We start from the raw sequence: 26,904 nt of genomic DNA, 5'->3' as shown, positions 1-26,904 counted from the left end.
GCATTTCACTTTTTCGTTTGTTTGTTTATTTTCTGACGGCAAGTAAGGTCATTGACACATGATTGGGTAAAAGAATGAAGGCAATGTGCGAGAAATGAAATAATAATTTAACATACCGGGTACTAATTGTAGTATAAAAAGCAAATATCATGTAACTTAACGTACTGTAGACAAGCGACAATTTTATATTTAACTTTATCAAAATGAAAAAATGAAGTCTGATTCAATTAATCCGACAAAGTGATAAGAGGCTGTTTTAACATATGACTCCCTTGAAGGGGGAGGGGGCATAACTGTCACATTTCTCGATATAGGTTGGCGAAAATCGCAGTGTGGTGTTGTATGATGCAAAAGAGTTGTGTCATACGCTATTTCTGTAGCACTCCTCTAAGCATGCTTTGGAATAAGTGTGAGTGATGTTAAATATTGGCCAGTATGTGATTGCATGGTCGCCGATTAACAACTTGCTTGAATAGGCGGGAAACATGGACTGTACATTATCTCCACATACAGTACGTTAGAAACACCGAACAGTTTGTTGCAACAAAGAAAAATGAACAATGTTTATTTTTGGTTTATCCCTGATGTGTTCATAATATGGTGTCGCAATTGCGATGTAATTACATAGTAATCACATTTTGATTGTTAGAAGATGAACATCTTGGTTGCCCAAATCTTTAAAATTCTCATCGTCGCCACTTGACTTTGCTTGAAGTACTATACCAAACAATTATTGAATGACGTAAATCAAAAGCGAAGTAGGTAAAACTTTACAATTAATGCAAAAGATACGAGGGGCCGTGCCTTCAAACTACCACTAAACACGTGTCAAAATCTGAATAGACTTTTTATCAACTTGCCTAGCCGTTAAAAGGAAAGAGGTTGAACATATTTTTTATAAATATTTAGACGTAAAATGGCAGACGTAAGCTGTAAGTAAATAACTTGAACTTTGACGGATTTTTTTTAGCATTGTGAGCATGTTTCTGAATTTACTTAACACCAATAGGGCGCACAAGTTTAATTGAAAGCAGCAAGAAACAAGACCTAGAAGACATGAAATATGTGGCAAAATTAAGAAGCAAAACGATGGCACACCAACATCTCGTGTTAGCTATCAAAGCATTTAACTATGCGAGGTTCACATAATTTAAGAAATTGCCATAACGTAACACCCGATGTTACACGATCAACAAAGACGCGTTATAAATAAAAACAACACGTTTATCTGACATCAAGCATGATCAATTGATTACGTCTTGTAGATTAAGATGTCTTTCAATATTCCGTTAACCCGCAGTGCTGCCACGCGTACATTCTCATAAGCCAAATCAAATAAATAGAACTGAACTGGTACTGACTTGACGACAAGAAAATGACGACAAAGCAGTGGCCTATATAGATTTTGCGATACCTTAATATCATACGAATGAATTTTTTGTAACTGGAAAGCACAACTCATGCCTTTCGTGGTGAACCCACTTCAAAGAAAAAACTTTTCGTAAAATTTGTGGAAGCATTCTGGTGAGAATTTGAGGCGAACCAAAGAGAAATAACATCTTGTGCCACGAGGAAGAACACAGCACTACAATGGCATGTTTGCATGCTTCTTCCATGGATTGCTTTGCTTCTTACTCGCGAGTAAGTTCAAGTCTTTGCATATTCTCGTTCTTGTAGTGCGAGGTTGTATGATGTCATCAACGTAGCCTGAAACATATCAGTTTTATTTAATGATTTTCGTGACGAAATAAGCCTGGAGGCTTGCTGCTTTATATCGGCTATACCTTTCTTTACTATTAGCATGGGCATTAGGGTGTTTCATTTTTTCACCATTTTTGAAATTCAAAATGCCTGGGGTCCCATCTGGTGGTATTTGGGGAAAAAAGTTTACACCCCAAATTTTTTTCAATTATGACGTCATATTGAGGTGGTCCACAAAGTTTGAAATTTTTGGGCCTCAAAATTTCGAAATTTGGCCGTATCTCCGGAACCACTCATCATAGATCGACAAAATTAGTATCAAAATGCACAGAAGGGTCGGTTTCCTATACCTGATGTAGAGAATATTAAGATCTATCTGCTTCAGAAAAAAAGTTATTTCAAAAAATCTGATTTTTGGTGTATTTTCTCCTGATGAACAGAGATCAGGTGATCAAGATAATAAGTTTTTCTGTATTTTTCACTCTTGAAAGCTGCTATTGCATAATAATAGTCCTTGTTTGTTTTGCAAGAGACGAAAGGGTAATTAACTAATTATTGAAGGTATTACTATTATAATGATGATGGCTACGGCTACCCCTCGTCGAGGATATTATAATGTGACCGTTGAGGAAGAGCTATGCTGTTCACCTGCTTTAGATTTTGATTAAGTGTCATTATGGCATTAAGGTCAAGTATTAGTAAGTCGATGCAAAACTTCAAGGAATCGGAGAAAAATGTGCTTCCCCTTAATTCAGATATAGTCATCACTATTTTTACTTGAGGAAGAAAGTACGGTAGCCGAAACTAATCCCAAAGTTTTTGAAGAAAATACCCCATTTCAAAGATTTGAGAGATGAACTGCTGAAAGATGTAGCTGGCATATGGAACAAAGCTGGTCTTCCAGTGCTTAGCAAACAGAGAATTGAAGCCAAGTTAAAAGACGTGATAGAGAAGTAGACTACAATACAGCAAGAAAGAAAGAAATGAAACGCAGAGGTAATGAGGTTAATCAAGAATGGTTGCAGAACTTGTTCGATATATGTGCATGTAAGTGAAGTGTTCGATCTCCGAAAATCAGGTTGTTTTTCAAAAGAAACTCTCTTGCAGCTGTGAACTCGAAAACCGAGTCCAGAAGAAAGAAATCGCGTTCTTGAAAGATCAGCGAAAAGATCGAAAAATGTTTATCGGTGGCGTAGATGTCAACCATGTAGAAAAGGCTTTGGAACGGGAAAATCATAAAAGGAGGTGGGAAACGAGCAGTGAAGTTGAACAACCGAGCACTTCTGGCATACAATCTGCCAAAGCATCGGCACTACTATGTTCGAAACAGAGAAAAAGAAATGAAGCAGTTAGATGTCTACACAGTAGCGAAAGCGACTCTGATGGGGATATAAATTGGGAAGATGATAGGGAATACGAGCCTCTGAAATCAGCTGTTGGGGGAAAAGTGTAGGCTACAAGAAAGTACATTCTTTTTCAATAAATGATAGAAGTTGTTTACTTGCTGATCGTAGGATGACTTCGGTACGCCAACAGTCAGATCTTATGAGGTCGGTTTTTGGAAAAGATCAAATAGCTGCATCACCTTCGACAGTATACCACCAACGACAAAAAACAAGAGAAAAATCTCTGATGGAAAGTGAGAACCTTCTTAACTCAGCTTCTACCATGCAGTTATGTTATGATGGGCGCGTTGTCGATAAAATAGATCGATACGTTTTCTTAGGTCAACTTGTTGATGATAATGGCATGAAGCACGAAAGTGTGCTTGCTGTTAAAAATTTTCCCAAAAGTGTGTCAGTCACTGCAGCACTGACTTTTGACAACATCATCCAGGAGGCTTGCAAAGTTCACCTACCCCAAGTATATTCACTATTCAGTCATGGCTGATACGACTGCTCTCAATACAGGAAAAAAGTCCGGAGTCAATACTCGACTGGTCAATTATTTTAATGATGAAGTTGGTCATGATATTCATACCCTTAAATTAAATACATGTTCAACATAAACGAAATATATCTTTTCCATGTCATTTCTTTTGTGGACGGCGCCAAGAAGAGTCCCGGAGCAATGCAAGATGGGGCTTTGCTTAACCAGATAGCAAGACTAGACAAGCCCAGTGCTGAAACCTTAACACCAACTATTATTACGCAATAACAGCTTTCAAGAGTGAAAAAATACAGAAAAACTTTTGATCTTGATCACCTGATCTCTGTTCATCAGGAGAAAATACACCGAAAATCAGATTTTTTGAAATAACTTTTTTTCTGAAGCAGATAGATCTTAATATTCTCTACATCAGGTATAGGAAACCGACCCTTCTGCGCATTTTAATACTAATTTTGTCGATCTATGATGAGTGGTTCCGGAGATACGGCCAAATTTCGAGATTTTGAGGCCCAAAAATTTTAAACCTCGTGGACCACCTCAATATGACGTCATAATTGAAAAAAATTTGGGGTGTAAACTTTTTTCCCCAAATACCACCAGATGGGACCCCAGGCATTTTGAATTTCAAAAATGGTGAAAAAATGAAACACCCTAATGGGCATATAGCGCACAGATATCATCTTGTTGCAAGTTTTTATTCAGATTAGTAACTATTCCCATTCCGCAGACATTGAATCAATGTTGAAAATGACTGACTTACTGGCCGGGTCGTTATAAACGTAGATGATACATTTTATAAAAAAATTATAGCATCTGTAAGACTCCCTTCGAAACAATCACAGTGTACCGATGCATTTCCAAATTTTATTAAAAACAAACAATCGGTAACTCTTTCAATCGAACCTCGGATAGCTGCCGGGTACGGATTGGCAAACTTTTCGATATATTCCGCTTCCTTTTCCGCTTGATCTTCCTTTCCGCGGAAGATGATCTGGACGGCTCCTTTCGCCCCCATCACGGCCACCTCGGCCGTCGGCCATGCGTAGTTCAGGTCACCACGCAGATGCTTCGATGACATCACATCATATGCACCTCCGTAAGCCTGGAAATGAAAATGCATTGAATGCGCAAAGTTGCTGGATAAGTACTTGATTTTGCAAATGAAGTGACAAGATTAAGCGACAATGGTTCGAATCTTGGCAAAAGTAAGTAAGTTTTAAACAGCTTAGAAGCTTATGTTCTTTATTTTTCAATGTTAAAAACTGTTATTTTAACTGCCTGTGAGAAACACAGTTGCCTTATTGTTATTGTTGGGAGGAAATTAAATCATTCTTTCCTTTACTAAGCACACCACCAGCACTGCGAAACCTGACATTAAATCTACGAACTCATTATTTTTTACCATAATACTCCTTCCCTATCCATGAAGTGACGCAAATGATTATCGGCCTCTGAGAAAAGTTACAAGGTTTTGAGGAGGAAGAATAACAAAAAAAAAATAACAATAAAAAAATAAATAAATAAAATAACAAAAATAAAATTAGTACCTTTCTTGTGATAACGGTGATCTTGGGAACTGTTGCCTCGGCGTAGGCAAACAAAAGTTTGGCGCCGTGACGAATGATCCCGCCGTGTTCTTGCGAGGTGCCTGGCAGGAAGCCAGGAACATCAACCAGTGTGACAATAGGGATGTTGAAACTGTCGCAGAAGCGAACGAACCGGGCCCCTTTAACGGAGGCGTTGATGTCCAAGCATCCTGTTGAGACGAGATGTCGTTAACGTGATAAAGTTGCCAAACAAATGCTTTTTTGGGGTCTATTCCAGTGGTTTTCAGCCTTTTACCTTTCAACAACCAGGGCTGTGGAGTCGGGCGAAAAATAGACGACTCCGACTTCTCGATTTATAATGAGCCAACTCCGGCTTCAGTGTTTTTTATAAAATCTGTGTCCTTTTTCATTTTAAATTTAATTTCATTTAAGTTGCGATCGAAATTGAAATGGTGACTTTAACAAAAACTAGCAAGAACAAACACTTCTATTTTCTGGAAAAGTTTGAAAGCACCATGCGGAGAACAAGAAACAATGGTTAGAAAAAAAATGCGAACAAAAATTTTATTTTTCAGCGCTTCGTGTCAAGCCGGAATCGGCCTTTTTTTAACGACTCCGGATACGCCAAAATCATTCAGACTCAACTTCCACAGCTCTGGCTGCAATTAATACCCTACACTTTCGTTATAATAACTAAGCACAAAACTATGAAAACTTTCAACTCTAAAGCCCTCACCAGAAGCAACTTTTGGTTGATTTCCTACGAAGCCGACTGTTCTCCCGTTCATCCGACCGAACCCCACAACGATATTCTTCGCATAACTCGGCATCAGCTCCCAGAAATCATGGCTGTCTGTAAGCTGACGATAAAAAAATAGATTTTCAACAACTTTAAACAATCAACTCATTTTCTGGATATTATAAAATATGACCACGCATGTCAGATATGTTTTTCGAAAGATATGTTACAAAAATACAAGTAGATTTGACAGTGTTTTAATGTACGGTTCCTGACAGAATTTCACACTTTGCAATGATTTAAAACTTTTAAAAATGAAGACATCTATATGGCTACTATTTGGAAAATGAATAATGCGTATACTGTACAAGGACAGTTTAGCATAAATTGCATAATAGTTATCAATCGTACCGTTGTTATGACTTCCAACATATCATAAGCTTTTGTGCTCTCGACTGGAATTAAATCGTCTAAGATTGGACAAGATCGTTCGCTGAAAAAATGCGCAAGGCAAGGTTACACTTTGCTCATAGCGGTAGGAAAGATATTGTACAAACCTCACTCCATCATTACCAGGAATTATGTTTTTTATCATTTTTGAGACACAGTTGATCCAAACTAGTTACCGGAACAGGCCCCAAGTAACCAATCGGTGGAAATGGGCAACCTCTTTAGAGCAGAGTATGCTATGCGACGAGATAGATGTTTTGTTATACTCTCTTGGTGAAGCCCGTTCTTACCTCGAGTCATCTGTGGATAAAATTGGGGCTGCGTCTTGATTGCTGAGAGGTAAGTAGTTGTAGAACTTTCGGAGTTTAAGAAGCGCATCCACATCGTCTTCAAATGCATCATGGGCAACACCGGACACGGTTGTGTGAGGTTTAGCTCCTCCTAACTCTTCAGAAGACACGTCTTCATTGGTAACAGACTGAAAAAGAAACCATAAAATCTAAGTTGTTCACAAAAGTTAAGTCACGTGACGAAGCCGAAAACGTGTGGATAGAATCTGAACTAATGAGTAGACCGCGAACACAAAAAAACAACGTGATAAAACGTATAAATTGTGCAAATAAATAACTAAACGCACTACACAAGCCCCACAAACCTTCACAACATCAGGTCCAGTTATGAAAAGGTAAGATGTGTCTTTGACCATGAAGGTGAAGTCAGTAAGAGCAGGAGAATACACAGCTCCTCCGGCACACGGACCCATGATCATGGAGATTTGTGGGATCACCCCGGAAGCCATAACATTTCTCTGGAAACAAAAGGGACTTTAAACTGTGGAAGTGGTATTTCGGAAAAATCCAATTACAGGTAAATAGCATACGTGTCGTGTATCCTCATTCAACAAATACGAAAGTTTAAGACCGATTGCGGGAATTTTCATCCCTGGATTGAGGAAACCTCTACGGAAACTTCATTTAAGCAGTCCTTGCAGATGCTTTGAACTAATGAGAAAAGCACATCTTTTGAGATACAGCGAGTTACTTTACTTTGCTTTTCACCTGGAATATATCAGCATAGCCAGCAAGTGATTCTACGCCTTCTTGTATTCTTGCGCCACCAGAGTCATTTAAACCAATGACGGGAGCACCAACAAGCATAGCTTGATCCATTATCTGAAACGACATATCATATGCAATATGCATGTCAAGTTGTCAACGTGTGGAAAGATCAGCTTGCAAGTCATGTTTTGTATTAGAAGGTTACACAGAATATTTTCTTGGCCAATGACCACCAACATTTTGCGAATAGCACAAATACCGAACGTGATATCGGATGAAAGTTAAAATGCTGACAAATGCATTATAAGCCAACATCGCTCTATTGAGAAATACTTTGCATATCACACTCAAAAGTTTTGATTATGAATGATATGACAACACCAAGAAACAGAATGAAAGTAACTGCTTGAACAGAATACCTTGCATACTTTCTGTGCATGAGCACTGGACAATGAGCCGCCAAAGACAGTGAAGTCTTGTGAAAAGACGTAAGCTTGACGGCCGTTTATCAAGCCATGTCCTGTGACAACACTGTCCCCAGAAAACTGTAGAGAATATAAATACTGTATACATATATAATAATTCAAAATAAAGCAAAAAACTAATATTAATACTACAAAAAGTGCTCAATGCCTGGCAAAAAAGCCAAGCAGAGCGAATTACATGTAATATACTGTAGTTATTACTTTCTAAAACCTCTACAGCCTGTTTCACCCTAAAAGGGGGATTGTCAGAAGATCCATATATGCAAATACAATTATATTTGAATAAGGATCTTCTGATGATCCCTTTTAGGGTAAAACAGGCTGTAGAGATTAAGAAAGTAATAACTATATTTGATGTAATTCAAAATCATAGTGCAAATTGAAAAAAAATCCTTTTTTAAAAACGGATTGATCATTTTCCTACAACTTAATCTCCACGTAATAGCTTATTGATTGCAGGGAAGTACTTTTTCATGGGTGAGAAGGGATGAAAGCATCATTGTGAACATAAATTAATGGCCAACAGTGTGAGCATTCAACTGTTTATGATCTCTAAGCATAGTACCTACTTATTTTCATGGTGAATCATTGTTGAATTTTCGCTGACCTACATTACGGACTTGAAATTATTTGCCAAAAATGACCACAATGTTTCATTTTAAAGACGTACAATTTACAGTTAAGGAAGTTTAAGAGTCAAAATTTTTATTTCATAAAATGAAAACTAAATGTATGTAGCCTATCTGTCTAGCATAAATTTCAGCCTGGTCAAAAAATTTCTACGCAATCATTTCGGGATCTGAACATAGGGCTAAAAAAGGGCCATTTCTGGCTGCCCGATAGGGTTTTCAGACCCCCATAAAATCTCTGTTAATGGCACCACAACTCTCAAATTCAAGATGGGAAAGAAAAGTTTCCAAATATTACGTATTAATCATGTTTTAGAGAAATATTTCCATTGGTTTGGGTGTTAGAAGCATTTGAAAATTGAAAAAAAAAGGATTTTGATGATCCACATAACACCTATGCATCATCCAAGAGGTGTTGTTTTTTTACTATTGATTTGTGTCCGATAGTTTATAATGAACTAGCACAGGAATTTTTAATCTTCTATCACAATTGCAATAGAAGTTATGGAGCTCTAAAAATGGCTGAAATTTCTATTCGCTACTCCCGCAAGTCAAAAACGAGGGTGACACCCGAAATTCAAATGGCCGCCATGGGAAAACCGTTTGAGATACGGTATTGATATAAAACTTAGGATTCTTTCGTTTGGTAACCTAAGGCATAGTATGACAACTATTCAGCAAAACATGAGAGGTGCCATATACGAGATATCTTCATATTGGCTGTTTTCATACGGAATGACCATATATGCTGTTAAAATTAACGTATTTGGCAATGACAAAACTTTGTGAAGTATATGGACGAATGCAGTATGGTGGTGTATTTAAGTCACGAAAGTAAACAGAATGTGAATAACTTTAGGCATATTATACAGTATATATATAGCCTATATCATGAATTCGACAAAAACCGTCCAAATGAAAGAACCTTATTTTCCTCAGCGTCCATTCCAAAATCAGTGCAACGCTGTTCTACAAACATGTCGAACTCCGTGAAGGTTCCCGGATCAAGCAGGAGGTTAACTCGTTCCCGGGCAGTCAGTTTCCCCTGTTCAAAATATCGCGACATCTCGTTATATATCAACTGCCGATATTTACATACAAAAAGATTGTTTTTCAGAAAGATAATTATCAACGCAATTAACCTATAGTCTCAGTTACTTCATAAATATTTCGGTCACTATAACTCAACTGGTAAACAACATTCTGCACCAAGGAATACTAAGGCAAAGGTACGTAGTTCAACTGCCACATTTAGAGTTGTAGATGTCGAATCAATGTAAAAATGAACTAATTTTCTAGTCGAGGTGGAATGGGTTTTTTATGAATGACGAGTTAAATCACTTAATTGATGGATATACCTTCTTGTGTTGGGCATCTATCCTGTGTTGTCCCCCACCAAGTTTGGCACGTCTTCGTTTATTTTCAATGTTTTCTTGTATAGTTGTTGCCGCATGGCTGCTTCTCCTTACGAATGATAGAGCCAAAGAAACAGGGTGTCCTTTTGAGAAGCATTTCTTGATCGCAAATATCATTTTGTATTACTACTTATTTAAATTTCCAACGGAACTAACCTAACAGACATGAAAATAGGTCAAGTAAAACACAATCATAAATTCACTCTTTTAGGCTAATTTATGACGCTTCGATTGAAGTAATCAAGAGATGTTGAACGGCAAACGTCTGAAAATGGGCTACCGGTATATTGCGCTTAGAAAGCATTGATGATATTTTAAAGGAAATAGAGCAAAAAAATTAAGTTGCTGTGGTATATACATTATACATTGTACAGTTCAACTTATTATCAAGCGGCAACTACAGAATTTAAGGACTATTTTTCATAGTGAAACTTAATCCAAGAATAATTACATAAATTAGAATAAGATATTTTGGTGCAAAATGCGTGAAAATGTCAAAATGTATTTTACACAAAATGTAGAAACGTATTATTTCAACACAGTGCGACAATACAAATTGCTATTCAACGAGTAGCCATAGAGAACATCAAGGTTAGAGCACAAAACGAAACCAACCGCCATTTAAAGATTTTTCAAAACACACTTGGTAAACCAACATCAGTTAAGCATAAAGTAAGCAATTACGTACGCATAAACTTTTATATATATATATATATATTTATAAGTCAGTTGCATTGCCGAGTAGTGAGTAGTAGAACGACACTCGACAGGGCGCCAGTTCGACACCGCTCAAGAGTATGCGGCTGTATCTTTGGCAAGACACTCAAAGGCATGTCTGAAGATTGCCTTCCTTGCCTTCTCATTCAAGTAATTGAAATTTTCAATCACCGAGCGTAACCCTGGATACGACAAAAACAAAACAACTTTTAAAATTGTTTGAATCCTATATACAACGAAGAGCAAGCTGGTGTTTTTGCCAGCTTACACAAAAAAATTCATGTCGGCAAATTCAAATAATGATACGTTTCATGTTTAAAATTATAGTCAAATGAGTGAACAAACTTTCAATTGTTACCAGCACAAATATTTTTTCATACTGATAATTTCATTTTCGATGAGAGAATTAATAAATGAAATACAATATATAGCACTTCAAGGTACAGACAATAAAAGCAAAAATAATGTGAGAAATTGTGCTCAATACAATATCAAGCAAATATCTTCAAATCAAACCACATAGCACACAGTGCAAATCAATGTCTAAGACATTACTACAAATAGCCCTAACAAGTAACAAAAATTACAACAAAAACAATGTTGAAAAAATGAAGAAAGAAATTACAACTTTCAATTCAACTGAAGGTTGACTATCAAACCTTGTTGACAATTCAAAGCAGAATCTATTAGGTCTGGTATGTCAGTGAGCAGTTTAAATGTTCTCAAACCATGCCACCAACTACATTTTCAGAAAAAAAAAAAACTAAGTGCAGTAGGAGGCTGACACAACATGGCTTGAAGTATTTTTGGAGTGTAGACTACTTTGTATAAACACTCAAGTTCGCTATAAATGCAAGCACTATTTAAACAAATGTTCAATTACCAGGATAAGCATATATATACAAGCAACAATAAATGAAACATTTTATGAATTAAAAAACTGGTACAAATAGTACCAATAATGTAATAAAATCAGACGCAGTATAAGAATTCAACATTTACTTAACAATAGACAATACTTCTTAGATGAGAATTGAGAGCCATTTATGAGCACAAGCACATGACAAAAACATATATAAATACTTACAGCTAGACAGCAGAAACAAAAAATTAAAGCAAATTAATCTTTTTAAGGTTTAAATGCATCAAATTTTGCAAGTTCGTAAATTTGGTCACAGAAAGGGATATAATTGACATCATTTTTGCCACCAATGCGCACATTAAACTTAGTAAATATGACGTGAAATTCTTGAGCGTTGAGCAAGGAACTGATTTCCAACTCACTCAAAACCCTTTGAAACTGGGATCTTGACACTGATCCGTTATGCACTTTGTCATAATCTTCAAAAAGTGGAAACAACTGTGTACGTGTTTTATGAACATGTTCAGCAACTCTCGTCATTGATTTGTTATAGACAATTTCTTCTTCTGGTGTTAGAGTGTTTTGTTCCCACTCAATTGGTGGTACAAACTGCCGTGGTGTGCAAAGGGGATTTTTTTCCAAGTGCTTTACTGTGAAAATTGACTCAACTGCATCACAAAAAGCATAATACTCAACAAATCCTGGATGTCCCAGAGAGCTAAAAGCATCAATGAGAATTTTCGCTTCCGATTCTTTTAGTTGTAAACCAGCAAGATCAAGAGCACGCTCAAAATTTGTTGTCGAGATCCGACCACTTTTTAGTTTGTCATAATCCTTCATAAACTCATACAGTCGCATCCTCTGCTTAGACACAATTGACATGATTTTAGTCATGATGGCGTTCAGATCAACCAGAGCATCAATTTCTACAGGTTTTTTATTGGAGTTTACTGCTTGCAACTCTGCCAAATGTTCTTTGTATTTTGGAACAGCCACTGGTTTGGACATAAGTTCTTGCAAAAATCTTATATAATCGAAACCAATGTTGTCACAGAATTTGATTTCAATAGCACTGGTCTCCAATTCATCAGCACTCAGTTCTAGCGTTGCCAAACACTGGCGAAACTGTGACTTAGTTATATGACCGTTGTTGTGCATGTCAAAGTCTTGAAAAACAGGCTTAGCAAGTAAGCGTCGTTGAGTTGCCTTGCTCCGCATTCTAGCCATAACTTCTTCCAGAACTGACTTCAACTCAGAAGGAGCACTCAGCCATTTAACATGTGCTCCTTCCTTTGGCAAAACGAATGTTTCCAGGGGAGGAATCTTTTTTGTTGGGTTTTTTTCCAAGTCAGGCTGTGTAAACACTGACTCAATATCAATCATGAAATTCATCCACAAAATACAGTCCGGTTTCTTTTGATCAGTGTAGCATTGCAACAGCAAGTGTGTTTGAAATTTATCTAACCAGGTTACTCCCATTAAGTTCAGACCTCGAACAAAAACAGCCTTAGAGATAGAGCCACAGCGAAGAGGGTCATAATCTTCAAAAAACTCTCCAACTCTTATTCGATTCACAAGGACATGGTGTTTGATGCGAGAAATGACTTCTCCCATATTTACATGGGAACAATCGAGTGGTTGAAGAAGAGGTGGAGGAACATACTCAGTTGATGGAATTGGTGCGGGTGCATCAATGGTATAATGATCAAACTCTTGGTCGACTGCTTGGCAAAATGCCGGGTAATTAACATCACCACTGATGGGTTCTTCAAATTTTTTGCATAGCAATTTCACGTCCTCTTCATTAAGACTTAAGCTCACAGTATGCAAAACACGAGCAAATTGAGACTTTGTAACATTCCTCGTATAGGCTGTGCCTCGGTCATAATCCTTAAAGAAAGGATAAAGCAAAAGACGCCTTTTCCTGACCACTTCACTCACATTGGAAAGAATTTGAATCAAGCGCTCTCTATCATCACCAGTAATGTTAGCTAGAGTACGAGCTAACGAGCCAGAAGGGGGTACTACAGGATGAACAGTGGGGTGCTTTTCCAGCCCAGGAACATTGAAAGCATTTTCCATTATATCACAAAAAGGCTTGTACTCTACTCTTCCATCTGGAGTCTGATACAAATCTGCCAACTTTTCAATTTCTGCAGCAGTCAAATTGGCTTGCTTGCCACAACCTAAAGACAACCCGCAAATAAATTGATTTCTGGTGATTATTTTGCTTCTGAGTTTATCATGATCTTTAAAAAACTCAGTGGTCCTGATCCCATTCTTGTAAACAGCAATTCGAATTTTGTCAAAAATCGCTTTTAAATCAGGATTGCTTGCAATGATTGCATCTAAATATTGTGGTGATTCAGCATCAGGTCTAGAACTGCCTCCCAAAACGATTTTATCAAGTGAAGCAACTCTTTTCAGCTGTTCAACATCATGATGAAAATTAAGATAATTTGTCAAGCCTGGCTTTGTTGGATCCTGATAATATCGGGACAAAAGCCATATGTCTTCTTCACTAACATCCGGAGGTCCCGGAAATCTTCTTGCAAACTGGGAAGAAGTAACAAGACCATTGTGGTGTCTGTCAAAATCTTCATAACACGTGCGAATGTTAACTCCATGGTAAGTGTAGTAGTTTTCAATTTTACATAAAATCGAATTGACCTTTTCCATGACATCTGGGCCAAATGGTAAATGAGTCTTTTCTGTACCAAGATATTCCAAAACAGGAACTGTTTGAGACTCAGGGTGTCCTGCCAATTGATCTGTCAAGAAATTTTTATCAATAATATCACAAAAAGCTCGATAATTGACCATGTCATCTGCTCTCAAACTGTACTTGTCAGTCAAAGAATTCACTTCATCTGAAGTTAATCTAAGACCAAGACACTGATCAAGACAGCGTTTAAATTGGGATGCTGTGATGAAGCCAGAACGAAGGCGATCAAAATCCTTGAAAAATTCTGTGACCCTTACACGTTTTGTCTTTAAAATCGTTCTTATGTCATCTTCTATTTTTTCAACGGCTCCCATAATTTGCAGTATTTATGAAATTTTAATTAAATAATTTAGTGTAAGCCTGACTTCTGTTTCCTTGAAAAGAGAAATGATTAAGTTTCAGCAATTACAAAAAACATTATGATTAATGTGGCTTTCAAAGAAAGGTTTATAAAAGCGTTAACTATGGATTGTGGTAAGTACAATATGTTTTATATATTCACTTAATTTAGTGAATTTAGGCTTACACTTAATTACAGTGAATTTAGGCTTACTTAATTTAGGCTTACAATAAAATATTACACTTCTTCAACAGATTGATCATGTTTGATCAGCTGTGATCTACCAGGTACCTTATGAACTGCTTCGATTTTGTTCTGTCTTTTGTTTTTATTAGTGCTTCCGGCATGCTTTTTATTCCCGTAATTTGCTTGATATTGTGCTGCAATGCAGCTGCATGGTGATTAATGCAAATCAGAACAATATAGACAATCGCAACAAAAACTATTATTATTTATTTGTGTCAGACAAAGCTGTCCATATCCAAAACAAAACAATGAAATAATACACACACTGCAAATTATACGGTAAATAATTACAAAAAAAGTTACGGTAATTTCTTGTTTCATGAAAATATTGTTGAAAAGTAGTAGCTTTACCAAAACTTCAAACTGGAGTAAATTTTGAGCCCAAATCTTTTTATTGCCTACCGTATGTTAAATTGTAAGAATTATCGTAGCTGCACTAGCAGTGCCAGTGAGCACCAATGTCTTCAATTGGATAACTAGAATCAACTATTGGAATAAATTTCAGAACAGAGTTTCTTAATTCAAGCAGACATAATTTCTTACCCAAACCGATTGCCAAACTTTTAATTTGTGATTTACGCCTACCTGGAAAAAAATTGAGTTGAACTACCTTCAACCAGTTCTACTATCCAAACCTAACACAATTGTTTCCATAGCCACGATTTTACAATATCCGCAATAGAAAGTACTTTTTTTTTAAGTTCTCATGCTTTTTTCACCAAGTGGCTGAAGTGTTTTGTTAACACCCCAGCGATTACGACAGGTTTGGCAGAAAATGTTACATTGTCAGGAGGCGCATACTGTATGTTTTTAATTCAGGCAGTTTAGATGAGCATAATACTTTTTATGTCCTGAAAAACCACATTACATTATTAAAACCCAGCAAGTGTGTTCACGGAAAGAGCAGTGAATTAACCTGAATAGGAAGCCTGAAACTCAGAAAATAAGCTAAAGCTATAAACGAAGAATTTGTGAAAATAACTAATTATATTTTCACTGCTAAACTTTAGTAATACTTAAGCTGAATCATGGAATGATAAATATTCCCGTGTTCATTGTTGTGCTTTCGCACTACGACTGCTGAAATATTTAGAAACTACATTTTTTTCAATTTTGCATGATACTGTAGTTACAAAGTTAAGTTGAAACTTGATAAAAAATTACCTCAACTTATTCTCATTTTTTGTAAAAAGAAAACATTCAATAGTTTTTTAAAGCGTATCTTACGCAAACCGGAATCAAATAAAGTACGAACAAAACCTCAAAGTGAAGATGCTTGCCACCCTGCCATTGGAACTTTTGGTTATCAAAAAGAAATATTTTTTACGTGATTGGCCTAAACAATCTCGTTTCTCTACTGTCAGTGACCAAAATCAAAGTTTTGAAGATGATCAAATCCCAAAAAGGCTTGCAAGATGAGAAATCGCAACAGTTAAAACCAAATTTTGTAGTGTTCCAAAAGTAGTCCTTCCAAAATAAAAAAAAAAAAGCCGCCAACCTTGGCAACCACAACAGCGATTGGCCCAGCCTGTTTTGAACTTAGGTTGTTTTAAAAACAGCTTACCGGTAGCCTACTGTCGCTTTCATTGAAAATTTCGTATGTTTTGTTCATTTTTCACCTTTGTGAAGTTGAGTTGGAATGTTATTTTGTGGATAATTTTCAGTATTTGATAAGCTGCGTGGCTTGCAGTTTGAACAATCATGTAGTAAAACAGAAATCATATTCACTTGGGAATGTGGAGATGTTTTTGCGAGATGGCGCATGGAGGCATAAAAATCTTTCTTTTTCAGATTGTTCTGCTATTAGAGTTAGAGCATCCCATAGACACTTATAAGTGTTGAGTAGTGGTCACAGCCAAGTCGGAGTTGTACCATATACTTATAAGGACATGACACAATCCGAGTGTCCCTTGGGTAGATTTTCAAGCTTGAGTAGAATAGGGCTCCTAATTGTAAAACCAACACCAGAAATGCATTTCTCTTCTAGAGGTTTACCCAACCAAAGAATGCATAACCAGCACCATGTTCTATGAGGCTGCCTTCATCAGGAAAGCGAGCTTTGCTAATAGCAGCAATAGTCTTTCGTTGATAGTGGCATGTCCAGTCTAGCAAGTTTGTGGGCAGTCGGTGCAGAGTATTGTTCTGATAGGATTTTTTACATCATCAAGCATGGTCCTAACCTTCCAGCAAGCAAGTTTCAGTTTTATTTTATTTTTTTTACCGCTTAGAAAATGTTAGCTGTGGTATGCTAACTGGTTTTAGTAGAGACATGCTTTGTTTGGGCCACCTTTACTAGGCCTCTCTCCATGTGGAGCAGGCATTGCTTCCCTAGAGAAGGCTGCGTGGTCATTCAGGGTGCTGCCGGGTGATGCTAGGATCTCCTAGTTCAGCATCAGACGACCCATACTTCTGAACCACCTGCATGCAGGATTGAGACTGTGGCTTCCAGTGACATCTTTCACTTGCCTACTCATCCCTTTCCCATTGTTACAGGACTTTTGGGGTTTAGGCTAAGACGTGAAGTGAACTTGAGCCTGCGCTATAGAGTTTTAAGGTAAAGTACATTGTGCGCAATCCTGGCCTCACCCATTAAACACAAGGTTTGTCTGCCTACCGTAGCTCAGCATGCTGAGACGAGGAGGTCCCTGAGTTGTAGGTTTTACATCAGACTTCTTTTTCCATCAAACTTGCAAGGGCATTTTAACCCAGTGCTGGAGGGCTTGGTTTGGGTATGTTGGAGCATGTAAATTGCAGTACGCCAACACATCACACCTACAAGAGCCAAGTCTTCTCCCGGTACTTAACCCATACCTGGGACCCTGATAGGTACCGTACTACTGCTCTGGGTCTACATGCTCTCAATAGAGTTAGACATAAAACCTTTGTATTCAGATTCATTATTCTATGCCACTTAACTGTCCATGTTTTTGTTTCAAGTTGGCTGTTTCTGTATTCATCAAAAGGTTGAGTATTGTCATGTATCTATGGTGATACCTTAGCTTCAGAGATGGGCACGGTACAATTTAAAAGTACCACGGTACCGGTACTCGGTACTGGGCAAAAATAGTATCGCGGTACGGTACTCGGTACGGTACTTTTTTAAATACAAGTTACAAGACTTAGAATGATGAATTTTCTGATTGGGTAATCGAAATAATCTTACATTTAAAACCACAAATGTGATTCATCTCCATCTCAATTATATTAACAAGTAACAGCAACGCGCCATGACGACAGTGGCGTAGCCAAGGGGGGGTTTTGGGGGCAGTGATGTACGCGCATACAAAAAATATTGACGCCGTCAGCGTTAACGCAAACGTTCAAAAAACCATACGCCGTATGCGTCAATGCAACTTGTAAAAAAAAGTTGGCGGTGTCAGCATTAGCGCATACACTAGCGTAAACTAATTTTGTTTGCTAGGTGCCAAACATTCACACGGTATAAACCACTCGAAACAAAGAAATTTTATTTTGAATTTCCACGAAGAAACACAAGCATCTGAAAGTGTTCATCTGACATTTTGCTGTGTTTTGGTTCCAATATGTCTTTGTCCATTGAAAACATTCTTTCAGCTGCAGCGCTGGAAGTTATGGGCGTGTTGTAGCGAAAAAAAAAACATTAAAAAGTATGCGTTGACGCTATGCGCTAAAAAACCGCGAAAATTTACGGCGTAGCCTCAAGCGCAAACTATCCAAAAAATGTGGCCGCAAGCGTTAGCGTAAACAAAGCCGCAAGTTTGTGGCGTATACGTACATCTCTGTTTGGGGGTTACACCCCCCCTTTGGCACGCGTGTGACGTCACGATATTGAGAATGATGCTTTCAGTCTCTTTATGCTTGAGAATGATGCTTTCAATCAAAAAAAAATTGCCTAATTTTAAACAAAACTGCATTAAAAGAGCGAGTTTTGCTAATACCAAACATTCAAACATCTCAGCCAGGAAGTAGCAACAAGAAAACATAGAGACTTAGCTTTATTTCCGAAAAATGCCGAAGAAAACATGATCTTATCCTTTTGCTAAGCCACCGGACAGCACCATTTTACAGGAATATTCATACCCACATTTTTATTGAAAGTGCTCTACAGAATGCACCAAATTCAAAGTAATTATTCAAAATTTTCTGGGGGAAGCCTCCCAGACCCACCACCGCTGGGTCGTCAAACCCCCCCCCCTTTTCAAAATTCCTGGCTACGCTACTGCATGACGATGTTCATATTCTACACAAAGACTGCTCAACCAGCCCTTTGGTAGGCACGCAAAGCTGAATGGAACAGATCGGAAAATAAAGTCACAAGTCTCTTGATTTTGCTCAGTCGCCTTTAAATGTATAAATTTAAGGTAGGCATACAGGCCTTAAAACTTGTGTTTTTTTCCGGCAGCCATCGTGGCCTACCGAGAGCTCCTTCTCGGCGGCCAAATCTGCGTGCTTGGAGGCCAAAACACTAACGATAGCACAAGTAAATAGCATTAAACTTGCAACAATGTTAAAATGATCACTTAGCGTTGTTGAAGTCTGGGCGACGTCCTGCAATAGAATCGTTGTACCACGCATTAAATGCTTTATCGGGATTGTAATCCGGTATTGCGGGACCATCTAACGACCCTAAATTGTTTTACCTGCTCGCAGCTCAGTAAATTGTTTCAACTGCATACCGCCTTTCATAAAACCTGACCATTTATTCCGTTATGATGTCACCTTTGAGGGTGTGAAGTCACTAACCCACAGCGTTCTCAACTATGGAGACACGTGTTTTACCCACGGATGTCAACTAACCTAGTTCTCCTTTTTAACAACGATTCAATGTCCGGCAACATTGAATCGATATAAAAACGACAATATTGCCAGCCGATGTAAATTAGCACTTCGGATTAACACTTCGTTAAAATAAACATCGGGAATTGCAAACAAGACTTACAGCGCAGGTGGTCGCAGCTGGATGTATTCAATACAACAGTAGTGACTATGAATATGATGCGCTGACCTAATTCTGCGTCACTCTTTGATGCTACATATTTTCGACATTTAATCCACGATCATTCTATTGCGAAATTAAATAATTGACTAGAAGAAACCGGCGGCCAAACTTGGCCGACGGAGGAAGTAGCACCGGCGGTCATTCAAGCACTACTTAGCGGCCATGGCCGCAGGCTGCTTTAAGGCTTGGCATATTAGTACTTATTAATACTTGTTAGTTTATAGACTTATAGTTAAGGGCCAACCCAACATGCCGTATAGAAAGCTATTGGAAGTAAAGGCCTTTCAACATCAGAGGTGTAAAGTAATGAAAGTAGTGTTACTTAAGTAGCAATAAAACAAAACAACTGGTAGCCTATCCATCTAAAATGGACTGGCTTGCAATTACCATAAAAATTAGCATAAACAGAAGACAGTGACACTACAATTCCTTTTTACTTTTATGTTAAGTAGCAATGTTCAGTAACTAGTAGGCTACTTTTTGAGTAGTTTTATTTTTCATTACTTTCTACTTTCACTTGTTTAGTTTTAGGCTATGCCAAAGTACCATTTCGTTCATGATGATTTCTCTTCGCGCCATTTTCGTTCATGGATTAAATCGTTACGGATTAAATCGTTGCGGAGTTAACATTGTTGAAAAAAAGTACCGGGTATTTTGACCAAAAAAGTACTGGGTATTTAGGCAATCGGTACAAATTTCAAAAAGTACAGCGGTACCGGTACACAAAAAGTATCGCGGTACAATTGTACTCGGTAATGCCCACCTCTGCTTAGCTTTTTTATTTAGCCTAACTTTTTCACTGATATTGTATCATCCTGTTTTTTCAATAATCCAATCAAATCTGCTAATAACCAAGACTTATTATATTTTGAAAGCAGAAACCGTGATTAATTTTAATATGAGATATTTAATAGTTTTTTTTCATCTAGTTATTATCATACAATAAGTCAGTATATTCAGCATAATTGTAAGATTTTTATATTGCAAAAGGTTTTATTATCTTTACATAATCAATTTTAAATACCATTGATTTACAATTGGAAGAAGCCTTTCTCTGCAAATTGAGTTTATAATAGCTAACACACATCTAACGAATATATATAATCATGGAACATGCAGAAGAAAATGAAGATCTGAAAAATTCAGAAATAAAGCCAACATACATGATTCGTCCCAACTACCAACACAAGTAATTTCATTTACCTTAACAAACATTTCCAGTTAAATACATAATTTGTCAAATTTTATTGTCAAACACACTGTGTGATTATTGTCAATATTTATACTTTATAGGCGATGCTTGGATCCTGGCAATTTTATGCAATGCAATTAACTAACCATACAACAACTGAAAGAACAGAGATTAGGCTATTTAAGTCAATGTGCCGCAATCATGCCACAAAGAGTGAAAGCCTTTAACATAGTCTGGTTCCAACTTTTTTTAGCATTAATTGATTGCACTCCCAAGTTGCAGCATAGCAGACATTTATGAATAACCACAATGGTGTCAAAAAGCTTCTCATAACGTCTCTAGGTCTTGCTGGAATTTGCCTGAGAATATCTTTCTAGATTTCTGCTCATTGGCTTGGCCTTGGAGAAGGCTTTAGTTTGTGATGTGTAATTTCCTTCTTTAGCTTTGTTGTGCATCTTTTTGGTATCGTAGCAGTGACTACTGGCAATGTCAACAACCAACAACATAGTCAAACGTATGACAATACAGATGTGCTGATTGAAAATTTGTTCATAGTTTAAATATGCAAAACGCCAATAACTGTTACCGGTACCGTTTGTGCTGATCACTTTCTCAAGGCTGAAACAATGTAGTGTGTACCATGTGTTAGGCACTTTAAATTTGTTTCTTGAAAACTCATCTATCAAAGCAACATCAATGAATTAGGAACCTTGTTTCTATTTAAATGACTACACTTCGTGTATTTGTGAATATATTTCAGAATACAGTTAAAAAATAAAGCATTTATTATTCAGATTTAAATACAAGACGAGTTTTTTGTATTGCAAGTACAAGAACGAACACTTTCATTTACCGAATATTTATGAAATGTTACACACATTTATCGGAGAATACCCTACCTTGCCACTCACTTTTCGAAATCTCACTTTACGAATCACTTTTCAAATACACTATAAATGGCTACAGTAAAAATGTGCCGATAAATAATTATCAATGGTTACAATTTTGATCAGTGGCATGCTTCATGTAGTGTCACGTTTGATGAATGAGCATTGCAATGAGACATTTCGCCTCAAATTGTGGTTCCGCAGATTCAAGAAAGCTACTGTGAAAGAATGTATTCATCATGTTTTATCTGATATACTACATGGAAAACAGTACAATGCAGGAGAAGTATCGACATGGACTCAAGAAATATCAAATAAAATAAAGCTAGAGCTCAAAGGCAAGCCACGTAACTAACTTTAACTGTATTACCGTAAACAGTGTGCAACTATCATCTCTTGACCTGTATTTCTTCACACAACACGTATGAATCTTTTTTATTATGTTATGGAAGTGACTGCTTCAATTATTGTTAATGAAACAAGTGTACAGGCGTCTACATCTACAGGATACACGGCATTTTAAGAAACAAAGTTTCAAGTATCGTTTGGTTCTTAAAGAAAGTAGTGTTCTGGAATCTAAATTTGCATTTTACTCATCTTGTCATTACTTTAGAAACAGTATTTTAATCATTTATTAATCGCTATTGTTCCTTCAAGTAGCATACACACGTTCACTCAAGTTATTGTTTCTTTATGTCTAGAATGTATTTCAGAAATGGGATTCGATAGATACAAATTCGTGGTACAATGCGTCATTGGAGAACAAAGAGGTGAAGATGTCAAGATGGCATGTAGATGTTTCTGGGATTCTGATACGGATAACTACGCACAAGACGTGTTCATGAACGTAAGCGTTTTTTGTTTGTGTGATATTTAACGACAGTAATGCCGTATGAACAAAAGGACAATAAAAAATAAAATATTTTGACAATATCAAGCAAATTGCGGGAATAAAAAGTATGCTAGAAGTTCTAGCATAAACAGTAAACACAGTGATTAAACATGATTAATCTGTTAAAAAAGAAGAATGTCGTATGTGGCTTAGGAGGCCCACTCAGGGATATCTAAAGAAGGGGATGCGAAGGTTCACAGCGATTGCCTTATTCTTGTTACACTACCAGGGCGGTAGTTTGTAACGCGTGAAACATGCGGTTCTTTTCACAATTTCAGAAAGTTTTGTTGTGCTGCTGGTACAGTCAGCTACAGAAGACAGTTAGTAAATGTTACATAAAAGAGCATATTTAAAGAATACATGTTTGGAAAGACAGTTGAAAAGTTACCAGTAAGCCGTTTTTCTTAATAAAGCCTTTGCAGTATAGGCTAGATGTAAGGCAAGTATACGGGTAGTTGAATTAACATGTAACCATGAGCATGCAGTGAGTATCCAGGCCTGATGCTAATAGCGCAATGCAGGTTATCATAACAAGAGTTATTAAACTACTACCGGTGCCAATTGTCATTTTACGATAAACAGAGATTATTTACGATAAACAGAAGCCCTTCTATTGTCAGACGTATTAAAAGCCTTCGTATCCCCTTCTCTAGATATCCCTGCGCCCACTGGCCAAGTCTATGATGGAAAAGACGTGGACAAGGCAAGAGTCCATACAATGTGACTTTTGTCCACTTCTTCTCCATCAAAGACCGGGCCAGAGGGCCTCCAAAGCCACATACGATATCACCATCCAAAGCCAAATTCGACTTGAAGACAAAACCAATGCTCCGACACAAGCTGGAGCCAACGACGAATGCTTGAGATCTGTGCATTTGTGACAGTCAGTGACCTGAAGAACAGCTGGTAACATGGTTTTGTTTGAAGAATACTTTCTAAACATTGATTCTGACTATTTTCCCTTTTTTTTTTTTATCCGGGATGGCTTTCCCTCTCCATTTGCTTCAAAGAAGCCTGGTCTTCATTTCGAAACATAAGGGTAGACCAGTTGTCTGTCATGACTCCTCTATTTCTCTCCACCATTTCTATAAACGATAATTGTAGCCATGGGCGTCGATTTTTTCTTAGAAGAGAGGTAGCCTATTCTGGGTGGGCGAGAGTTTTCAAACAGATTTCATTAAATGTGTATGTTCGCAAATTTGCAATGGTTAGTCTTTCTCACAAAGACTGCATTTAGCGTCGTTGCAGCAATTAAGCTTTAATAGGTTTGATGTTTGCTTTCTTACGCCTTGCGATCTTATGAGCGCTACTAAACTAAACAAACTTCTTTTATGTTTTCCTTTGCGACCTAAAAAGCGCATGACTCGTGACCTGTTATCTTTAAAGTGGCGCCTTCGGATTTGCAGCAAAATGTTCGGACAGGTGACTACAGTAACAAGTACCATCAGGGTTAAGACGCATCCACTGGAATTCGGAAAAAAAGCTTCCTTTGCAACACACGATCTTCCCGAGCCGGAAGCTGATCCGGCAGCATGCTAACGTCAAATGGAACAGGTAGAGATCCATGGCTCATGCTGTCTTCTACAACTACCGGTGCATTGCCTGAGACATTGACTTCACCACTGTCCATCCTTGAAGCACTGTTTTCTTCATCAATGTCATCTCTACGTTCATTCGTGCTGGACGTGGCTTCTTCAGCGTTATGATCATTGACGCCTTTTGGAAGCTGGTTTAAAGAATGCGCGAATAGATGTTTGACTTTGCTTCATGTTTAACTTTTCAATAATGAAATGACAACATCGCGCGGTGCCCCAATTTATACCCAGCAACAAGTTTGTAGGGAAAGATTTGTAAAAATCGATTGTTTCAGTAGTCTTTAGTTTGTATCGGTTATTTTATTGTCATGTTTATTATGATGTCATATTCACATTCCATTACGCTGACCCGGAGCTGAAGTTTGATTGTGAGGTAACGAAAGTGAGACCATTCGGAGAAAAGATCAAATGTGGGCGTGGCTTTCTCACCAGGATTTGTCAGCGTGTGGCAGTTGCCGTAGCAACAGCAATGCAGTGAGTACCGCCTTTTTTCAACGCGGCGTTGTTGCAAAATTGCTTTCTGTCGGATACCTTGCGAGAGACATAACGTAAAACAAGAAGTTGCGCTGCAGTTGGTTGGATAATTCAGCGTTTAACAAAATAATTGTAATCAGAAATAATTGTAACAAACACTTCATTAGTGTCATAAAAACAGGGTGGGCAAAATATATTTTGCCCACCCTCGTTTCACGGCAGGGTGGGCGCCGCCCACCCGGCCCACCCTATTTCGACGCCTATGATTGCAGCCTATTACTTTCTGTCCAGAATGTATTAAACGAAATAGGCAACTTTACGAGCTGACACTTTAGGTTCTTTCTTTGCTTTCCGTCCATCAAAGCTGATCTTTTAAGCAGCCGATTAAGCCAGCCGTCTGATTGGACGATCGAGAATAAGCTTGCAAGAATTTACTAAACTCACAAATCTTTGCGAGGATCAAATTCATCTGCTGATCAGTAATGGGCAATTCTAATCAGCACATTACGTTTGGTCTATCCATGCAAAAAAATAGTCATCCAACTGCATCCAACCCTTAGACTTCAAACAAACTAGCCTTTTTCAATCGAAGCAGGCATATTCTCTCTGGCAATTACTTTTTTAATAACTTTTTCGGGGAAATAATTCTTTCTAATGTCTGCTATTTGTTTCAAGATGAATCAATATAAAAATGGTAGAGATTGTTAATCTGCTTCGTATGAAATTTTTTTGGTACAAAAATGAATTATATAATGCAACGTAATCGGTGTCCTTGCTTTTTTTCAGAATTCACTCTTTTGTGTCACCGCGGCGTATGGCGTATTCTTTTATTGATGATATATCAATAGTGGCTGATATGGAGTGATCGATGGGTGCATTTGTTCCTTCAGGAAAGATTTTCACTAATTATGAATTTGTATTTTCGCATGTTGTTGTTTTTCTTTGGTTGTCGATTTTGTATACAACGCAAAACTATTTTTTAAATTTATTTTGGAAGTTTTTCAAATATCGCGTGATACTTTACTCTTTAATGGGGTTGGAAGAACCAGGGCTAGTAGTAGGAGGTAGGCTAAATTTGATCCTGGTACTGATGAGATTCTCTAAGACACAATACCGGTACCTCTTTTTCAAAAAGATACAACACTGGTAGCCAATTTCCATCGAAAGATGTGAATTTGGTGCTTTTTCGCCCAATGGAGTTTCTCCGGAAAGAAATGGGTTGGATGATGACGCACTACATCTGAAGAGCACGCAATAGTCTTGTGAAGGTTTCGACCTTTAAAATCAGTTTCTGGTCCAAAAGTAGCCTACTCCTGGAACCCCCTGTCAACGCTACCGGTCAGGGCCGCAGTAGACTAATAAAATGATGAAGTAGCCTATGTCATGCTTAGCGTCAATAACGGAAAACACACCACACTGTTACTTTTTGCGCTTAGAGTGAAATCTGGTTTTATTATGAGCATTTTTATTAACTTTGTATTTTCAGAACTTTATACTTTGTGAATTTGCATTGGCCTACAAACTCGTGTGTGATTTAAGTCCTATTGTTTGTGAATGTTAACACGCAAAAAACATTAATAAAGCAATGTTGGCAAGTAATTAACTGAATTTTTAACTGTTACGAAACAGGAAAGAAAACAATTGCCAGCAGGCCTACATGCATCGAGGAAAACAGGAATTTTTATTTTTCGCCTATTGTGACAACATTTCAGTAGCCCATCGGCGTTCCAAAGGGGACGCAACATGATGAACAACTGGAGCGTCGAAGAACTAGAGATCATTGGTGACTCCTCAGCCTTTTGTTTTTACTTTTTACACTCATAATGTTCAGTGGATCAGGTTAATTGCATGATGGCTGTTTGACATCAGAGGTATAGCATAGCCTGCTCTGTTGCTACTTGCACATCGGAAGTGTCTTTGCATTGCTGTGTAAAGTAGCTCTCAACCAGCCATGTATTGCATAGATTTGTAAACTTGTTGAAACCAATTCATAACTTCCTTTCAGAAAAGTCAAACCAATGTCCTTTCAAGGGTGGTGCAGGCAGTCTCGCCAAGCAGCCAGCTTTTTGTTGTGACTAATGT

General features: G+C 37.6%; 3 protein-coding genes across 4 annotated transcripts; 1 reads left to right on the top strand and 2 right to left on the bottom strand.

Annotated features, from left to right (window-relative positions):
- Window positions 1–14: 14 nt before the first annotated feature.
- LOC145785997 (propionyl-CoA carboxylase beta chain, mitochondrial-like) lies at window positions 15–10,066 on the bottom strand. The gene is made up of 11 exons (XM_082597688.1): window positions 9,858–10,066; window positions 9,425–9,544; window positions 7,805–7,930; window positions 7,386–7,499; window positions 6,983–7,135; window positions 6,618–6,805; window positions 6,289–6,370; window positions 5,875–5,998; window positions 5,139–5,347; window positions 4,495–4,693; window positions 15–1,707 (listed from the first exon to the last, which is right to left on the bottom strand). Exons 1-11 carry the CDS (start codon window positions 10,029–10,031, stop codon window positions 1,586–1,588), a joined length of 1,611 nt encoding a protein of 536 aa, XP_082453814.1. The 5' UTR covers window positions 10,032–10,066; the 3' UTR covers window positions 15–1,585.
- A 4-nt stretch (window positions 10,067–10,070) lies between these two features.
- Window positions 10,071–14,588, bottom strand: LOC145785996 (uncharacterized). Its single transcript, XM_082597687.1, has one exon. It carries the CDS (start codon window positions 14,530–14,532, stop codon window positions 11,761–11,763), a length of 2,772 nt encoding a protein of 923 aa, XP_082453813.1. The 5' UTR covers window positions 14,533–14,588; the 3' UTR covers window positions 10,071–11,760.
- A 6,187-nt stretch (window positions 14,589–20,775) lies between these two features.
- Window positions 20,776–26,415, top strand: LOC145785659 (dynein light chain Tctex-type protein 2B-like). 2 transcript variants are annotated; one of them, XM_082597343.1, is made up of 4 exons: window positions 20,776–20,971; window positions 22,066–22,199; window positions 22,575–22,708; window positions 25,609–26,415. In XM_082597343.1, the coding sequence occupies exons 1-4, from the start codon at window positions 20,889–20,891 to the stop codon at window positions 25,654–25,656; spliced, it is 399 nt and encodes a 132-aa protein (XP_082453469.1). In that variant the 5' UTR covers window positions 20,776–20,888; the 3' UTR covers window positions 25,657–26,415. The 2 variants fall into 2 exon arrangements, with proteins under 2 accessions (XP_082453469.1, XP_082453467.1); XM_082597341.1 differs by having other exon boundaries at window positions 22,563–22,708.
- The last annotated feature ends 489 nt before the right edge of the window (window positions 26,416–26,904 follow it).

Source organism: Aplidium turbinatum, chromosome 16 (assembly GCF_918807975.1).
Source record: "Aplidium turbinatum chromosome 16, kaAplTurb1.1, whole genome shotgun sequence".
NCBI classification, from domain to species: Eukaryota; Metazoa; Chordata; class Ascidiacea; order Aplousobranchia; family Polyclinidae; genus Aplidium; species Aplidium turbinatum.
This window is presented reverse-complemented; position numbering and strand designations above follow the sequence as displayed.

Excerpts from the sequence above, each read along its gene's own strand:
- LOC145785997 (XM_082597688.1), bottom strand. The coding sequence starts at position 10,031 with ATGATATTTGCGATCAAGAAATGCTTCTCAAAAGGACACCCTGTTTCT. Across the intron at positions 6,371-6,617 it reads TTATCCACAGATGACTCGAG|CGAACGATCTTGTCCAATCT; the intron begins GTAAGAACGGGC and ends GCATTTTTTCAG. Across the intron at positions 4,694-5,138 it reads TCACCGTTATCACAAGAAAG|GCTTACGGAGGTGCATATGA; the intron begins GTACTAATTTTA and ends TTTCATTTCCAG.
- LOC145785996 (XM_082597687.1), bottom strand. The coding sequence starts at position 14,532 with ATGGGAGCCGTTGAAAAAATAGAAGATGACATAAGAACGATTTTAAAG.
- LOC145785659 (XM_082597341.1), top strand. The coding sequence starts at position 20,889 with ATGGAACATGCAGAAGAAAATGAAGATCTGAAAAATTCAGAAATAAAG. Across the intron at positions 20,972-22,065 it reads CGTCCCAACTACCAACACAA|ATTCAAGAAAGCTACTGTGA; the intron begins GTAATTTCATTT and ends GTGGTTCCGCAG. Across the intron at positions 22,709-25,608 it reads CACAAGACGTGTTCATGAAC|AATTCACTCTTTTGTGTCAC; the intron begins GTAAGCGTTTTT and ends GCTTTTTTTCAG.